Genomic DNA, 19,154 nt, shown 5'->3' on the forward strand with positions numbered 1-19,154 from the left:
TTTCTTCTGAGGGATTCCTGCCTGCAGTAGTAGATATAATGGTCATCTGAGTTAAATTCACCCATTCCAGTCCATTTTAGTTTGCTGATTTGTAGAATGTCAACGTTCACTCTTGCCATCTCTTGTTTGACCACTTCCAATTTGCCTTGATTCATGGACTTGACATTCCAGGCTCCTATGCAATATTGCTCTACAATAGCATACTAACTCAGAATTTTTGTATTTTTATTTTCAGCACATATTGTCACTTCGTTTCTTCCCACAATATTTCTACAAATTAGATAAAAACAGTAATCGTACACTGTCTTTCAAAATGGCATTGAGTTCAACTAAAATGAAATACTCTACATGAAATCACTTCGAAAGTATAAAATACAAGTGGCAAGGTGCCACTAACAATAAATGAATCACCAAATTTCTGTCAGTACAAAAACCAAGGTAATTATTCTTAGAGGTTTTTCTAAGAGATTACAAAGAGCCCTTCCCAACAGGAGAATAACATGAATGATTTACTCCCAGAGAAGTATTTCACATGTCCCATCTGAGTAATGGAGTTCAGAAGCCATAAGCACATCTGTGCCCTACTCACTCATTCAAAGACAGGCTTAAAATATCTACCACCCACAGATACGAGGAACAGTACTCAGAAAAAAAGACAGACAATCAAAAGCAAGGAGAATAAGGAGAATCAGCAAATAAGCTATACAAGAAGGTGCTGCCTGCTCACCCCAGAGGAACGACCGAGCCAGGGAGGTGGGCCTCCGGTCAAGGCTCATGACCCCACCGTCCCAAAGCTGTGATGAGCAGGGAGCACCCCTACAGGGCGGACAGGGCAGAGCGCCGAAGAAAAACCACCAGGAGACCCTGGTAATTGGGCAGGCTCTTGTTCCTACCACCGTTACTAAGAAAAATACAAACATGCTGTTCGGTTATCCTAATGGTTACAACGACACGGTGTACGACTACAAGAAGTATTACTCAGCACAGTGTCTGGAAATCCTCCGCATCCACGGCCAGAAGGGGGAGGGGTCCCGTAAAGGTTTCCAAACAACTGGGGCAACGAAGAACCTTCTAGCCCGTTCAGAATGAAAACACGGAAGTGTTCTATTTTCGCTAGCAAGTTGGAAGTGCAGTTACCTGAGAGACTGAGCAACTATGTTTTCACAGATGGTCAGACAGTGGTGCACACGGTCTTTCTTGGTGGCTGAGAGCTCTTTCTTTCTAAAAGAGGGGGAAAAAAAAGAGCAAAGGCAGTTAGTGTTGTCCACTCCATCAGTTTCTACGTGGCATTCACCATTCATTCATTCAACACAGCTTCCTGACTCCAAGGAGTAAACCCAGGCACCCCGAGCTGGGGCAAGGTGCCCTGAGGTCAGAGAGGTGGGGGTGGGCCGATCCCTGGGTCCCCTATAGGACCGGGCTCCACAGAAGAGCCAGGGGCGCCACTAACACGCCTGCCTTCTCCGCTGTAGCAGAAGAAGCTGCAGGGCCAACAGGGCTCGCCCAGGATCGCGCGGACAGAGGGAGCCCATGCCTCCTCTACGCAGCAGCCCCGTGCAAAACCACACGGCCTCACACGATTAAGTACCAGAGAATGCATTAACACAATGGCTAATTGCTCCTATGACCCCAGATGGCTACAAACAAGTACCCTGCCCAGAGCCTTTCTCAAAAGCCTCCTAGTAAGATTTTTCAGCCCAAAGTTTAAAAAGGAGACGAACAGACTGGTCAAGAAAATGAGATAAAAGATGTTTGCTTCTCACCCAAACCTGTGACTTCAGCGGTCTCTGAGGTATGCACCAGAGAAATACAAAAGACAGGGATGATCCAGAGAGGAAGCGGAAAATAAATCAGGCTTGATGACCACATCCAAAAAAGGATCCGAGTGTCTGACAGCTACCAGGACATGGTACTAACTGGAGATACTGAGACCAGAAGACTACTATGTTTTTGAGGGAATTCAACAAAGAGCCAAAGAAATTAAAATACTAACTGACCAACACCTCCGTTTAATCCCTAATGCAACCTCAGGCTCCGAAAAAGAACACATGAAGGAACAGACTCTTCCAACTGTGCAAACCAAGACACATCCTCACGAGGCACTTCAGACGTGGCCAGGGAAGAGCATGAACAAGGAGAGTCTCCAAAGCGAAAAGTCAGGGTCCAGGAGAAGGAAAGACAGGCCGGATAAGAGGCCAAGTCCGTGGCGTGCGGAGAGGGGCTCCCACGACCCAGCCAGTAAGTCTCTGACCACGTGGACAGGTGACCACGTCCCCCACCAGTTTCCTTCCTAAAAGAGACTCGCTGATGAGCTGTGTTGTGGGCCGCTCTTCACCCACCGAAACCTCGTGCTTCCCTTCTCAGACACAAGCTTCCTGCTGAGGAGTCCCCCGGACCGGCTTCCCCGCAGCAGGCAGAGACAAGTGACTGTTCTCGCCGACAAAATGGGAACCGAGCAGCGGCTGGAGCTTCCGCCCTGGCTTGCCTAGGGCAGCACCCCTCCTTTTAGCTCCCCACCTGGAACAGACACTTCTAACACCTGGCTCTTGAACATACAGACAAAGACAACAAGCAGGCTGCAGGGTGGCAGGATGGAGGGAGCCCGGGTCCCAAGTGACCGCAGGAGGCAGAGGCCGCCACGCCCGCCCTCTGGAGTCACGCACTTCAACAGTGCGGGGACAGAGACAAGCCAGATGTCCCAGTGGGCAAAGAGCGCAGCGGAGCGATGGAACACTGCCTGGTGGCGAAGAAGCAAACGCTGAAACGCACAAGGATGAAGCTCAACGCACCCGCTTCAAGGCACAGAGGGACGATTCAACTTATGCCGCACGATCTTTGCCTTTAAGGGAAAGTAAACTGATCTGAAATTTACCAGGGCCTGGCAGGGGAGGAGAGCACACTAAAAAAGGTGCTGATGAGTGAACTGGGTCCAAAATCGGGAAAGGAGCACGTCAAGACTGTATACTGTCACCCTGCTTATTTAGCTCCTATGCAGAGTACACCATGTGAAATACCAGGCTGGATGAAGCACAAACTGGAATCAAGACTGCTAGGAAAAATATAAATAACCTCAGATATGCAGATGACACCAACCTAATGGCAGAAAGTGAAGAAGAACTAAAGAGCCTTGTGATGAAGGTGAAAGGAGAGAGTGAAAAGCTGGTTTGAAACTCAACATTCAGAAAACTAAGATCATGGCATCCAGTCCCATCACTTCATGGCAAATAGATGGGGAGAAGATGGAAACAGTGACAGACTTTATTTTCTTGGGCTCCAAAATCACTGTAGACAGTGACTGCAGCCACGAAATTAAAAGATGCTTGGTCCTTGGAATAAAAGCTATAACCAACCTAGACAGCATATTAACAAGCAGAGACATTCCTTTACCAACAAAGGTCCATCTAGTCAAGGCTATGGTTTTTCCAGCGGGCAGGTATAGATGTGAAAGCTGGACCATAAAGAAGGATGAGCACCGAAGAACTGATGCTTTTTAACTGTGGTGTTGGAGAAGACTCTTGAGAGTCCCTTGGACTGCAAGGGGATCAAACCAGTCCATCCTAAAGGAGATCAACTCTGAATATTCATCGGAAGGACTGATGCTGAAGCTGCCTTTTCATACTGTCCATGGGGTTCTCAAGGCAGGAATGCTGAAGTGGTTTTCCATTCCCTTCTCCAGTGGATCACATTTGTCAGAACTCTCCACCGTGACCTGTCCGTCTCGGGTGGCCCCACACGGCATGGCTCACAGTTTCACTGAGTTAGACAAGGCTGTGGGTCATGTGATCAGACTGGTTAGTTTTCTGTGATTGTGGTTTTCATTCTGTCTGCCCTTTGATGGAAGCTTCCTGATGGGAGAGACTCAGGAAAGATTGGGAAAGACTGGGGGCAGGAGGAGAAGGGGAAGGCAGAGGATGAAATGTTTGGATGGCATCACTGACTCGATGGACATGGGTTTGAGCAAACAAACTCTGGGAGATCGGGAAGGGCAGGGAAGCCTGGGGTGCTGCAGTCCATGGGGTTGCAATGAGTCAGACATGACTGAGGGAGTGAACAACAGCAACTATATGTGTGTGTGTGTTTGTGTGTGTGTGTGCGCGCGCGCCTGCGCGTATGTATATATTATACCTCAATTTGAAAAAGAAAGTACTATGAGAGCTTAAATGCTCTCTTCTTTGAGCCACCACATTAAAGTCTCGACTACGGCAGCTCGCCTAGTTGAAGACCTTAAGTCATCAAGAAACTTAAAGAACGCTGACCTCTCCCAATACGTTAGGAGGCAAACTAACTCTCTTCTCCATGGCTCCTTTCCAAAGTGAAAATCCGCCAAAAGCCTTGAATGGGCCGCATCCACACCCTGGTCTCCCAGCTCCACAGGCAGCGGCCCCTCTGTGGGCAGCCTCTCACCCTGGGCTCTGAAACAGCTCCTGGGGGACAGCAGCCAGAAACAGCTGACAAACGCTGAACTGAGCGCACCTCGCTACTTATGGCTGTTACGGCAGAAAAGTGATCCACACAAACTCAAGTTTAAAAGAACTGTGTCTCTCTCCTCATACGTGGACTGGGCCACAAGAATACAGGTAACAAAAAATGACACAGCTTTCTGAACCCACTGCCTGATTTCCTTAAGACCCATGTGTTAAAACTGGAGCAAAATTTATGAAACGAGAGAAAAACCGAAGACCAAGTACTAACCTCACCCACCAAAATAAAAGTTCATTCCTGCGTTGTCTGCTTCCATCTAGCTCCTCCTCTGAGCTCCCTGTGGGGATAGAGATAAAGAAGTGTGTGTGTGTGTGTGTGTGTGTATGTGTGTGTGTGTGTATGTGTGTGTGTGTGTGTGTGCGTGTCTTGTCCGACTCTTTGCAACCCCATGGACTGTAGCCGCCAAGTTCCTTTGTCCATGGGGTTTTCCAGACAAGAATACTGGAGCAGACAGCCGTCCCATCTCCAGGGGATCTTCCTGATCCGGGGATCAAACCTGCATCTCCCTCTCTTGCATTACAGGTGGATTCTTTATTGCTGAGCCATTGCGAAAGCCTCCCCTATTCCCTCACAGCTCCTGCCCCAGCCCCTGTCATGAGCCGGCACCTGGATCACTCTCTTTGGAAGTAACCGTTCCCACGATTACCTCTCCAGGGATGACAGACTCCCTGAGAGCAAGGGCCACATCGTGACTCTCACAGGCACTCAGCACCTACACTGGACAGGAGTTTCACAGACAACAAAGGAGTGGACGACCCCATGGACTCAGTCCACAGGATTCTCCAGGCCAGAACACTGGAGTGGGCAGCTGTTCCCTTCTCCAGGGGATCTTCCCAACCCAGGGATCGAACCCAGGTCTCCCGCACTGCAGGCAGATTCTTTACCAGCTCGGCCACAGGGAAGCCCAAAGAGTAGGTTAAATGCACAATAAAACTGACTCAAAAGTCTTGAGTCGGTCTTACAAACAGGATTCGGAAGATAAATGATAATTATGTTAAACTGGAGTTCCAAAACCAAGAGATGGAAAGAGAAGTAGGAACAGCAAAGCTTAAAAAAAAGAGACCATGAAGAGCAGTCCCACAGGACTGAGCTCAAGCAGCTTGTGGAGTCTGAGCTGCAGCCCACAGGTGTGACCAAGACGTCAGTGAAGGCCCGCCTGTGACCCTAACTGTCACAACTTTCCTGCCAGAAAGAGTGAGTACACGTCCCATCACGGTCAGCTACGAAGAAAGCACACGTTTCAGATCTCTTCGAACTCATCCAAAATCACTTCCCAGCAATCCACACAGATTTGAGGGGGAAAACATTTGCTCTGATTGAATTCTAGTCTTTTCTGCACTCAACAGGTAGTTCTAAAATAATAAAATCCTTCAGGTAGATAGATGGATGGTCTTCAGTGGTTACTGATCTTATATTAAAATTCAAACAATAATTACTAGGTGGTGCTAGTGGTAAAGAATCCGCCTATTAACGCAGGAGAAGCAAGAGGTGTGGTCTGATCCCTGGGGAGAGAAGATCCCCTGGAGGAGGAAATGACAACCACTCCAGTATTCTCGCCTAGATAACTCCATGGACAGAGGAGCCTGGGGGGCTACAGTCCGTGGGGTCACGAAGAGTCGGACACAACTGAGCGCGCATGGACGCACCTATCTTGGGTGAGGAGCATAAAAACAAACCATCTGATTGCTACATAAAGAATTATCCAACAAAATTGCCTTTTATCACACTGAAGAATACCCACATTTTAAAGTGGATATTTTAAAGTCTGAAGACCAGACTTCATCCTCAGACACCCCAACATAGAGACGTTAGCCAAAAATATCAGAAAACTGAAAAAAAAAAAAAAAATCCATCCAATACCATACCCTGAAGGATGTCAGGGCAGCAACACAGCTGCAAAAGCAACGAACAATCCCCCATGGTGCAAACACCAGGCGGCCTAACCAGGCCCTGGGCGGCCTGGTCTCAGCCAGCTTTCCCAGGTCAGTACTGGAGCCTGCAGGGAGCTCTGGCCCCTGGAAATACCTCCCTGGTGCCTGCCTGAAACACCTCCTTCCCATCTTTTTCTGTCCAATAAACAACTTGGCGGTTTAAGAAAACTACAACGATTTCATTCCCCCATGAGATTTAATTAGATTCAACTGTTGAACTGACATGTCAAACTGACTGCTTCTACGGAAGGTGTAAGTATGGAAATCAAAGCAATTGAAATGGAACTGCCCTGATCTCGGCAGGAACTGGATGAACAAGGTGAGAACTGGAAAAACAGGGTAAGAACTGTCCTGACTTTTCAATCATTTTTTATAAACTCCACCTTCAAAATCAAAACAAACCACTGTCATCCCCTCTAACTTGGTAATGATGCAACCTGTACATAAACACCATCTGCAAGGTGGTGGGTGTCGTTCAGTCACTAAGTCACATCTGACTCTTTACGACCCCAGGGACTGCAGCATGCCAGACTTCTCTGTCTTTTATGATCTGGAGTTTGCTCAAACTCATGTCCATTGAGTTGGTGATGCCATCCAACCATCTCATCCTCAATCCTTCCCGGCATCAGGATCTTTTCCAGTAAGTCAACTCTTCACATCAGGTGGCCAAACTATTGGCACTTCAGCTTCAGCATCAGTCCTTCCAATGAATATTCAGGGTTGATTTCCTTTAGGATTGACTGTTTGATCTCCCTGCAGTCCAAGGGACTCTCAAGAGTCTTCTCCAGCACCACAGTTCAAAAGCATCAATTCTTCTGCTCTCAGCCTTCTTTATGGTCCAGCTCTCACATCCACACAACTACTGGAGAAACCATAGCTTTGACTAGACGGACCTTTGTCGGCAAAGTAATGTCTCTGATTTTTGACACACTGTCTAGGTTTTTCATAGCTTTTCTTTCAAGGAGCAAGCATCTTTTAATTTTGTGGCTGCAGTTACCATCTGCAGTGATTTTAGAGCCAAGAAAATATAGTCTGTCACTGTTTCCATTGTTTCCCCATCTATTTGCCAAGAAGTGATGGGACCAGATGCCATGATCTTAGTTTTCTGAATGTTGAGTTTTAAACCAGCTTTTTCACTCTCCTCTTTTACCCTCATCACAAGACTCTAGTTCCTCTTCGTCTTCTGCCATTAGAGTGTTGCGTCAAAGTCGCTCAGTCATGTCTGACTCTTTACGACCCCATGGATTATACAGTCCATGGAATCCTCCAGGCCAGAATACTGGAGTGGGTAGCCTTTCCCTTCTCCAGGGGATCTTCCCAACCCAGGGATGGAACCCAGGTCTCCCGCACTGCAGGCGGATTCTTAACCAGCTGAGCCACCAGGGAAGCCCTTAGGGTGGTATCAATCTGTATATCTGAGATTGCTGGTATTTCTCCCTGCAATCTTGATTCCAGTTTGTGATTCATCCAGCCTGGCATTTCGCATGATGTACTCTGCATACAAGTTAGATAAGCAGAGTGACAATATACAGCCTTGACGTACTCCCTTCCCAATTTTGAACCAGTCCATTGTTCCATGTCCAGTTCTAACTGTTGCTTCTTGACCTACACACAGGTTTCTCAGAAGGCAGGTCAGGTGGTCTGGTATTCCTATCTCTTTAAGGATTTTCCACAGTTTGTTGTGATCCACACAATCAAAGGCTTTAGTATAGCCAACGAAGCAGATTTTTTTCTTAGAATTCCCTTGCTTTCTCTATGATCCAACAAATGTTGGCAATTTGATCTCTGGTTCCTCTGCCTTTTCTAAATCCACCTTGTACACCTGGAAGTTCTCAGTCTACGTACTGCTGAAGCCCAGCTTGAAGGATTTTGAGCATTACCTTGCTAGCGTGTGAGATGAGTGCAACTGTGCAGTAGGATGAGCATTCTCTGGCATTGCCTTTCTTTGGGACTGGAAAAAAACCTGACCTTTTCCAGTCCTGTGGCCACTGCTGAGTTGTCCCAATTTGCTGGGATATTGAGTGCAGCACTTAAACAGCATCATCTTTTAGGATTTGAAATATCTCAGCTGGAATTCCATCAGCTCCACTAGCTGTGTTCGTAGTGATGTGTCCTAACGCCCACTGACTTCACACCCCAGGATGTCTGGCCCGAGGTGAGTGACCACACCATTGTGGTTGTCATCTGTAAGGAGGGACCTATGAAAATCAAGGTCTCCAGATCATAGTAAGTGAAAGTGTTAAGTCACTCAGTCGCATCCGACTCTTTGTGACCCAGTGCACTGTAGCCCGCCAGGCTCCTCTATCCATGGGACTTCTCCAGGCAGCAACATTAGAGTGGGCTCCCATTCCCTTCACCAGGGGATCGTCATGACTCAGGGATCGAACTTGGGTCTCCCACATTACTGGCAGATTCTTTACCATCTGAGCTACCAGGGAAGCCCTAGTACAGCACGGTACAATCAAACGGATTATCTAAGAAATAATTCTGAAAACAGGAATTCAAGCCCTCTCATCCAAATTCACATGTTTAGAATTATGTTATTTTAAGATGAAACGTGGAAAATTTGATTCCAGGTTGAGGGTGTGCAAGAGAAGACCTGGACCACCCCAGGAACTGAAGACAACCACTCACCTCGCACCTTGCTGTTCATGCTCACGGGTCCTTTCACACACACATCCCAAGTCAGGGTCTGCACACCCCACACAGGACGCAGAACTGAGGCCCAGAGGCGGCCCCGTGGCAGGAGCGCGGCAGTAAGGGGCCGGGCAGCCAGCCAGGTCTGCCGATTCCACATCAGCGGCTCTTTAAGTTTAGCCAAGTACTAGACTAATGTGAGAGTGTTCCTAGCAGATTGGAACTCCTTTGGAGAGATCCTCTTTCCTCAGAGGAGGAACAGAAATGCCTAAGTCACTTTGGAATTATGTTTCAGACATAATTTCAAAATAAAGTACTGGATGAGGGGATTCTCTGGCAGCCCAGTGGTTAGGATTCGGCGTTTTCACAAATGGCAAGGGCCCAGGCTCGGTCCCTAGTTGGGGAGCTAAGAGTCCTCAAGTTGTGTGGTGTGGCCAAAAAAAAAGTCCTGTTTGGTTAGGGAAAGCAAGGCCTGATGGTTCCCCACTACACAGTCTATACCTTAGAAAAAAGCTATTAATGCCTTTCTTACTAGTGATTTAACTGAATACTATAGAAGAAAGTGCAGTTCAAAGTCCAATCTGTTACACTAAGTGAATAAAATCTGACACAAAGGCCCGACATGAATGATTCTGTTCATAAAAAACATCCAGAACTGGCAGTGCCCTAGAGACAGAAGCAGATCGGGGGTTGCCAGGGCTGGGGGAGGCAGAGGGGGCGGGGACTGACTGCTGTAGAGACGGCTTTCTTTCTGGGTGACGCAATGTCCCAGAAATGAGACAGGAGCGATGGTTGCAGACCTTATGATCGTACGAAAAACCACTACCCCCCCAGCACTGCCGACCCCCCCAGCGCTGCCGCCTGCCGGGCGCCAGCCATCCCAGCTCGGGCTCTGAGCCCCGTAGCAGCCTCTCAGCTGATCTGATTGCTTCCAACCAGCTTCCATTCCTTCCACAGCCTCTCTCACGCCTACTCCCTTGTCCACCTGGGTGGCCTTTATCGTTAAAGCTTTTAATGAGGTAATTGCAGATTCATGTGCTATCATAAGAAATAAACGAAATTCAGGGTACAGTTCCCCCAGTTTCCCCCAAGGGGAACATTTTCCAAAGCAATCACAGCCAGAACAGTGTTACGGAACAGTGCCACTGACCTTCAGATTTCCGGTTTTACTCGTCTGTGTGAATCTATGTGGCTCTACACAGCTTCTCAGATGTGTACATTTTCGTGTCTCTGCCACCGGTCATGAGAGGGGACACTCCCATCGCCATGGGGATCCCTGAACTGCCCTTCAGAACCACGCCCACTCCCTCGCCCTCTGCCCTCCCCTGCCCCTGGCAACCACTCATCTGTTCTCCACTCCTACAACTGTGTCATTTCAAAGACTTCATAGAAGTAGAACCAGACAGTACATAGGGCTGCCCTGGTGGCTGAGCTGGTGAAGAATCCGCCTGCAATGCGGGAGACCTGGGTTCCATCCCTGGGTTGGGAAGACCCCCTGAAGAAGGGAAAGGCTACCCACTCCAGTATTCTGAGCTGGAGAATCCCACGGACAGTACAGTCCACGGGGTCGCAAAGAGTCGGACACGACTGAGCGACTGACGCTTCCACTTCCCAAACAGTGTGTCACCTTTGGGGAATGGCTGTTTCCACTAGCACAATCTCCTTAAGAGTCACCTTAGCGGCTGCGTGTGTTATCAGGAGCTTGTTCCTTTTCCTACTGCTCAGCAGTCTAACCAATCACCTGTTGAAAGACATCTAACTGGACTCTAGTTTGGAGCGACTATGAGTAAAGCTGCTACAAACACTTGCGTACAGATTCACATAAACATACGTTCCCACTTCTCTGGGATAAACCTCCAGGATTGCTACAGCCAGATCATGTAGTAATTGAAAGTTCGGTTCTGTAAGAAACCGCCATAAACAGAGCAGCTCTCTCCTTTCGAAGTCCCGCCAGCGATGATGAAGTGACCCAGTTTCTTTCGCACCAGCATCTGGCGTTGGCTGAGCATCACAAATTACATCACTTGTTTGACAACACAAGTGTGCATCTGGGCAAGGGAATATCCGAAGTCCTCAGACTGGGGCATGAGGCCGTCCAGGGCTGCCCCTCACCTCCCCTCCTGGCCTCCTCACGCTCCTCCTTCAGACACCCACGCGGCCCGCTCACTCCCTCCGCTTCAGAGGCGCCTTCTCAGTGGGCCTCATACCCTAAACCATACCCCATAGCACCACCCTCCCGAATTCTGTTTCATTTTTCTCCACAGGATTTATCACCAGCCCTTGTTCACCGCTGTAACCCAAGGGCAGAGGGCCCTGGCACACGGCAGGCACCTGGCCGAAAGCAGTTCTTCCGGGTCACCCGTCCAGGCCCCACTTAAGGCCCCGTTCCCAGCAGCCGGGGCTCTTAATGCCACCACAGCTCCTTTGGCAGTGTTACAACCTACTTAGAGCCACACAAACGCTCCACGGCCTAGGACAGAGAAACAACACCGCCTCAGCCACAGCTGCATCGTGAGCGCCTCAAGTCTTCCCTCCCAAATGCAGACGGCATTGCTACATTCAGTTCGGTTCAGTTGCTCAGTCGTGTCCAACTCTTTGTGACGCCATGAACCGCAGCACTCCAGGCCTCCCTGTCCATCACCAATGCCCAGAGTCCACCCAAACCCATGCCCATTGAGTCAGTGATGCCATCCAACCATCTCATCCTCTGTCATCCCTTTCTCCTCCTGCCTTCAATCTTTCCCAGCATCAGGGTCTTTTCCAATGAGTCAGCTCTTCGCATCAGGTGGCCAAAATATTGGAGTTTCAGCCTCAGCATCAGTCCTTCCAATGAACACCCAGGACTGATCTCCTTTAGGATGGACTGGTTGGATCTCCTCGCAGTCCAAGGGACTCTCAAGAGTTTTCTCCAACACCACAATTCAAAAGCATCAATTCTTCGATGTTCAATTCTTTCTTTATAGTCCAACTCTCACATCCATACACGACCACTGGAAAAACCACAGCCTCGACTAGACAGACTTTGTTGATAAAGTAATGTCTCTGCTTTTCAATATGTTGTCTAGGTTGGTCATAACTTTCCTTCCAAGGAGTAAGTGTCTTTTAATTTCATGGCTGCAATCACCATCTGCAGTGATTTTGGAGCCCAGAAAAATAAAGTCAGCCACTGTTTCCCCATCTATTTCCCATGAAGTGATGGGACCGGACGCCATGATCTTAGTTTTCTGAATGTTGAGCTTTAAGCCAACTTTTTCACTCTCCTCTTTTACTTTCATCAAGAGGCTCTTTAGTTCCTCTTCACTTTCTGCCATAAGGGTGGTGTCATCTGCATATCTGAGGTTATTGATATTTCTCCCGGCAATCTTGATTCCAGCTTGTGCTTCATCCAGCCCAGCATTTCTCATGATGTACTCTGCATATAAGTTAAATAAGCAGGGTGACAATATACAGCCTTGACGTACTCCTTTTCCTATTTGGAACCAGTCTGTTGTTCCATGTTCAGTTCTAACTGTTGCTTCCTGTCCTGCATATAGGTTTCTCAAGAGGCAGGTCAGGTGGTCTGGTATGCCCATCTCTTTCAGAATTTTCCATAGTTTATTGTGATTCACACATATTATAACATCAGAAAGATAGGGCCTGATCATCTACAGCAGAGCTTCTCAAGCCTTACCTGCACAAAAACTGCTCACAAAACTTGTTAAAATGCAGACTCGTGACTCAGCAGGTCTAAGGTTGGGCAGAGATCCTGTACTTCTTATACCCTCCCAAGTGATACCAAATTGCTGGCCCTGAAACCACATGCTGAGCAGCAAGAATCCGTGGCAAGTCTTGTCTGTGGTTTACTGAGTGGCGGGCTCACGTTCAGGGACCAGAGGTAATGGGGTGGGGCCTCTGAATGTGGACGGCTCTGGAAAGACCTCTGCCTTGAAACCTCTGTGAGTCCTCTTTTACAAAGAAATTCCACAGCATTGCATAGCCAGCCAGTAAGAATTATATGTACTGCTACGAAACAACATCTTCAATATATTGCTAAATGAAAAAATATAGTGTGAGCAAAAAAAAAAACACGACTTATACGTGCACTAAAACGCCAGAGAAAACAAAAGAAGCTTACTTGTTATTCTTAGAGAATAAGGCTAGGACAGCCAGGGAGGAAGTCTTCCTTGTCATCTTCTGTGCTAGCTGAAGATGCTGTTACAATGTAGGCATGCAATTTTTATAATTTTTTAAGCTAGTTAAGAAAAACCAACTGAAGAAGCAATGCTTCCCCAAAGCGGTCTCAGCATATCTGATCCGGGGTGGGGGGCAAACCAGAGCCTGCCTGTCCTGGACAGTCTAAGAAGTGTTCTTACACTTTTTAATGGTTGACAAAAAAAAAAAAAAAAAACACATCAAAGAGTAGTCTTCTATGACATGGGAAAGTTACACACAAAATTCAAAGTTCCACGTCATTAACAAACTTTCCCTGGCACAGAGGCGCACTTGCTCTTTTGCCTGCAGCATCAGGCCACTCTGACCCACAGTGGCAGAGCCGAACAGCAGCTAGAGGTGTGCTCACAAAGCCTGAAACACTGACTGTCTGACCACGTGCACAAAGCATGGGCCAGTGTTCAGGAACCAGAAGACTTCATGTTGATGAGACGCCGATACTCTCCGAGTTGATCCAGGCAATCCCCATCAGAGAATCCTGGCTGGCTTCCTCACTGAAACGGACAATCTGCTCTTATAGTTTAAATGGAAATGCAAGGGGCCCAGAGTAGCCAAAACTATCTTGAGAAGGAATAAAGTTGAGGACTCACACTTCACTTGAAATTGGGATAAAAATTAACAGAAATCAAGACTGTATGGGGCGGGGGGGGACACCTTCCCTGGAGGTCCAGTGGTTAAAAATCTCCCTTGTAACGCAAAGGACACCAGTTCAATCCCTGGCTTGAGAAGATCCCACACACCTTGGAGCAACTAAGCCCACGGACCACAACCACTAAAGCCCGTACACCGCAAGTAAGCATAGGCCCCACTCACTGCAACTGGAGAAAAGCCCGGACGCAGCAACAAAGACCCACCACGGCCAAAAATAAATGAATCTTAAAAATATTTTTTAGAAAAGACTGTCTAGGGGGGACTTCCCTGGCGGTCCAGTGGTTGGACTCCACTCTTTCCACCGTCGTGGGCCTGGGTTCTGTCCCTGGTCAGGGAACTGAGACCCCACAAGCCGTGCAGTGCAGGGAAAAAAAGTGAAGAGACAGCCCAAGAGAGGGAGCATAATTTCACAAACTGTGTATCTGATAAGGGTCTAGTACCAAGAATATTATGAAGAACTGTCACAATTCAACAATAAAAAGACAATAATTCAACTTAAAAAATGGGAAAGAATGAGAACAGGGACTTACAAGTACAAAAAACAAAGCTGGGCACCAATCACTGTGGAACTTCCTCACACGGACGTCTTTTTGTCTCATAATAAATTCTGACCTGTTTACGTAACTGCAGAAGAGTTCTCTGCTATTTGCAGTTGCATGGAACCCTGAACGATAACACCAACTATGGCTAGACCATGCTCAGCAGAGAAGAACAAGTCCTGTTGGTTTCACCTCCAAAATTCAGCCACTTCCCAGCTTGCCGCTGCCGACAGAACTCACCATCATCTCGCACCTGATCACGCCACCAACTTCCTAACTGGCTTCCTGCTGCTGCCCAGGCTGTCCGTCAACTCGGCTCTCAGCCAGTATTCATTTTAAAACGGAACTCAAATCCTTCCCACCTCACTTAGAATAAATGTCACTGTCTTTATTCCATCTGGAAGGGATTACTGATCTGGCGAGGCACTCTCTCTCTCGGACCTCAGCTCCCACGAAGTCTCCTCTCCCGAATTCAACAGGCCACACCCACCACCTCGAGAGTCCTCTTCGGGAGTCTGGACCTGCTCCCTGGGCCTGGTCTTTACTCAAAAGCCACCGACTCATTGGCCTTCCCTGGACATCCTATCTGAAAACCGTCACTGCCTCCCTTCCCCGCTTTGCTGCCATTCCTCCTCCACTTGCCGCTAACATGCCGTGTGTTTAACTTAGGCACCCTGTTTACAGTCTGTGCCCCTCACTAAAATGTAAGCTTCATGAGGGCAGAGCTTTATCTGTTCAAGGCCGTAGCACTGCACCTATTTAGGATACTGGCTGGCACTCGTTAGATGTTCAGCAAATAATTAAAGTCAGGGAAAATCTAGGAGGGAATATGAAGGAGAGTGAAAAAGTGCCAAAGGCCAATGCCAACTGCCTCATAATTGCAGTGAGGACCCTGCCGAGCTCTGGCACTCCCCTGCACGCCAGCCTTCTAGAGACTGCAGCCAGCACCTCGCAGAACCCTGCATACCATACGCTGAGCCCAGAGCAGGCACGCAGATCCTTAATCGGAGCCCACGCTCAGCTGGTGACACTACAGTTCCACAGGCAGCAAGAACCATAAAAACAGAACAGTTACTTTCTCATTGCTTTTGGCCAATCTTATTTTGGGGAAGGGATTTTTCAGCTTAAACATATGAAGAGACATGTTAAGATCCAAATTTGTAAGCAGGTAGTTTGTTACTCAAAATCAATGAATATTTGCTTTCTCAACAGCAAAGTACATAAAAATACATTTATGTATTTTATAACTATAATTAAGCCAAATGCAGTTGATTTCAGAGCATGCTAAGAACCTTTCAAAGTTGCTATTCTGAAGTATTTTTGTTTTTAAAAATTTTAAAGTCTATCCATATATATATACACACACAAGTTATACCAGGTGGGATACACAAGGAAGAAGTGTAACAGTGCTTGCCTCTGGGAACGCAGGTACTCAGGAGAAAGGAACGGGAGAGACATGTTAATTACCTGTCTGAGATTTTGGAATTTGTATCATGTTAATGTATTGTTTATGCAAAGATGACAGACTACATTTTAAAAATAAGTCAATCATACATTTCCTTACAATAAAGTAATGAAACATCTACTTTGTCAAGCTGGCTTAAGAAAGAAACCTCTTCACATCTGTATTTTGAAGAAGACACCATATTCAGGTTCTGTCAAAACAGCATAAGAAACAGAACACATGATTTTAGACTGACCGAGTTCTAGAACAGCAGACAGGGATGGCAATAAGACCTTCCTTCCCACCCAGAGCCCTGCCTAGTGCTTCCTGTTTGTACACAAGATCCAAGAGATGCCAAGATGCGTGAACTTCTCTGACTTCTACCTCCACAGAGAAGAACTACGCTAAGTCTGGAACGGGTCATGGTTATAAGATATTTGCTGCAGAGAAAAGTCAAGTTGTTAGATTTTCTTTTTTCTCAAAGTATCCAAACAGGTTTTTCACCTTTTAGCAGAAAAAGCGCTTTACTGTTACATTTTAACAGATAAGCCAAAATGACTCTCCAAATACTCATTTCCTGATTAAACCTCAGGACACAGCAAGGAATTATGTCAGAAACAAAGATGAAAACATGACTAAAAATGAATCCACCTTAACATTAAGGTGAACTTCTTCAAGGGGCTGCTTCCCGAAAACTGCCCTCATTAAATGCCCTCTTGTACAAATCCAGATGAGAAATAAAATGCCTGCACATGAAAGAAAGACCTGAAGGGCACACCCTGACCTCTGCGGAAGACCCAAGACTTCAGGGGAAAGCACTCGGGCTCTGTAAGAAGGTGACATCAAATGGCCTCTCTTCTTCTGTTTCGAAAATTTCCCTAGCACAAGCACCGAACAGTACCAGGATGTCTGCGACAGGAGACTGTCCGGAGACACCCATCCAGGTTCTGGCCAGCGAGACTGCGATGCACGTGAGACGCACATCACTCGCCCCGGCGATTAACCTCTCCCTCAGCAAGCCGCGATTTATTTCCAATTGCAAACAATAAACTTCAATCCACTCTTCCCAGTATTGAAGTCCGTGTTACTGTTTCTCGTACGTTAATATCAACCATCTAGGCTAAGTTCACACTTACGGGGCGACCACCGCTCATTTAAGGGGCCTGCAGACCGACTAGAACTGAGACAAGCCGGTCTCTTCCCGACACTTCATTCTTCTGCTGCGACCCCCTAACTAAACGAAAAGCCCTGAGGCTGCGAGAAGACGGGCCCGACTGACTCCCAGGCTGTTTAAAGGGGGCCCCGCCAGAGACTCCCCATTGGACCGCGCGCGCTCCCCCGCCCTCCAGTCCGACGTCCCCGGGCATGAGGTCACCACTGTCCCCGCATCACTCTGGCTCCAAATTCCCGGCTCCTCGCGGAGCGCCCAGACGCACCCCTGCTCCCCTCAGAGCAGGAGGAGGGGGGGCGGTTGGACGCGGCCTCGGCGCGGCCGAGTCCTGCTCACAACGCAACCCCGGTTCCTCCCCAAAGTGGGCAGCCGGGCGGGCAGAGGGCCGGGGCCGCCTCCGTGCCTCAGCGGGAGGCTGGCGAAGGCCGGGGAGGGCTGGGGCCGAGCTGCGGCGGGTCAGCACTCACGGTCGGTGCAGCGGCTCCTCGGCCGCGGCAGGGCCAAGCGGCGGCGGCGGCGGCGGCGGGGGCGGCTGAGGCGGCGGCTGCGCCTGCGGCGGCGGCTGAGGGGGCTGAGGCGGCTGAGGCGGCGGCGGAGGCTGCTGCTGCTGCTGCTGCTGCTGGAAGGATTTGAGGGACTCGAAGGCCTTCATCAGCTTTTCCAGGGTCGCCATGGCGGCCTGCCGCCCCGCGGGGACAGCGCCCGGAGCCCTCGGGCTGGCTCGCGGCTCCGCTCAGCAGCGCGGCAATGAATGAGGCTCGAGGCCGAGGGCAGCAACGGAACCCAGGCGCTCGGCCATCTTGGGTCTGTCCCGGCAGCCCCCTCGGCCTTACGCCCCGCGACGCTGCGCCGTCGGGCGGGGCGGGGCCAAGCCGACGGGATTGACAGCCGGAGGCGGAAGCCTCCACCAATGGCCAGACGTGGCGCCCGCGCGGCTCTCCGCGCCCGCCGTCTCGCCTCCTGGAGCCGCCGAGGCCACGAACATCGGTGCGCTCCTCCCAGGAGAGAACGAGGGGCGCGGCGCGGAGGGGGCGGGGCGCGGCGCGGAGGAGTGGGGCGACGCTGCGATGAGGGGCGGGGCGGGGCTCGGCGGTTGTGAGCCTCCGCCTCGCTGACGAAGAACCCGCTAGGAGAGCAGCCCCCGGATGACGCTCGCGGGTGGCAGAGCGGGCCGGCCACGAGCTCGGAGCCGGAGACCCTGCGAGGGAACCTGCCCACTCAGCGTCCCGGGCGGAGGGAGAGCTCACGGGACAGCCCTGCAGAGAAGGGAGGGGGGAGAGGTGCGCCCCGGCGGAGCCAGGGCACTCTCAGGTGGAGCCCAGGTGTGGTCCCCGGAGGAGAGCACATCCCTGGAGGGTCACTGCGCAGCCCGAGGAAGAACCAAGGGGCCTGGGGCTGGCACGGCTGGTCAGAACCTGCCTGGTCTGCGCCTGCTGCCCCGAGAGTCCGTGGCTGGTATAGCGAGAAGCAGCTTTGGCCCCAGAGGTCCCCCACCGGCAGGACCGCCAGACCCAGGAGGAGGGTGTCCCGCTCCTCGGCCGAGGCCGGCTGCGTGGGCGGGCCCGGGGCTCCAGAGCCTCACCACCTGGAGGGGGGCCCTGAGCAAGCAGAGGAGTGGCACGTGGGTGACCCCCAGGAGAAGTCCCCTGTTCTGGGCCACAAGCCACATCTCCACCTGATTTCAGAGCCTGTTTTCCCAAAGCAGCCAGGTGAGTGGAAACCCAGCACTGCCACAGGAAACCTTGTCCCCAGGGGAACAGGAACGGCCCCCTTCAGGGCAAGGACCTCAGAGAAACATGCCGCCAGCCTTGGGGTCCCGGTCCCCTGATGGTATGTATATAATAACAGCCCTTGTCCACAGGACCGGCACAGTGGCTGGGCTCCAGGCGGTCAGATACTGTGGTTGGCAGCACCCTGAGTGTGGGCTGTCACTGGTGGCTTGCTTCTGATTAAAGTTTACGTATTAAGGTCAGACAAAAAAAGCTAAACACAAAGTTCTCTGTGCTGTCTGCCTTACCCATTAACCAGACCTCCTCAAAGACAGGAGAGCCGCCTGGCCTGCAGAGATCAACCTTCCTTCCTTCTGACCT

General features: G+C 49.7%; 1 protein-coding gene across 2 annotated transcripts in view; it reads right to left on the minus strand.

Annotated features, from left to right (window-relative positions):
• The window catches only part of HTT (huntingtin), a 125,511-nt gene extending 107,615 nt beyond the window's left edge, over positions 1 to 17,896 (minus strand). For both annotated transcript variants that reach the window (XM_061420970.1, XM_061420969.1), the window contains exons 1-2: positions 17,532 to 17,896; positions 1,138 to 1,221 (exon numbers count right to left, since the gene is read on the minus strand). In XM_061420970.1, the coding sequence (XP_061276954.1) occupies positions 1,138 to 1,221; positions 17,532 to 17,737 (290 nt within the window). In that variant the 5' untranslated portion in view covers positions 17,738 to 17,896. The remainder of the gene's footprint in view (positions 1 to 1,137; positions 1,222 to 17,531) is intronic.
• Between the last annotated feature and the right edge of the window lie 1,258 nt (positions 17,897 to 19,154).

Source organism: Bos javanicus, chromosome 6, assembly GCF_032452875.1.
Source record: "Bos javanicus breed banteng chromosome 6, ARS-OSU_banteng_1.0, whole genome shotgun sequence".
Classification (NCBI taxonomy): Eukaryota; Metazoa; Chordata; class Mammalia; order Artiodactyla; family Bovidae; genus Bos; species Bos javanicus.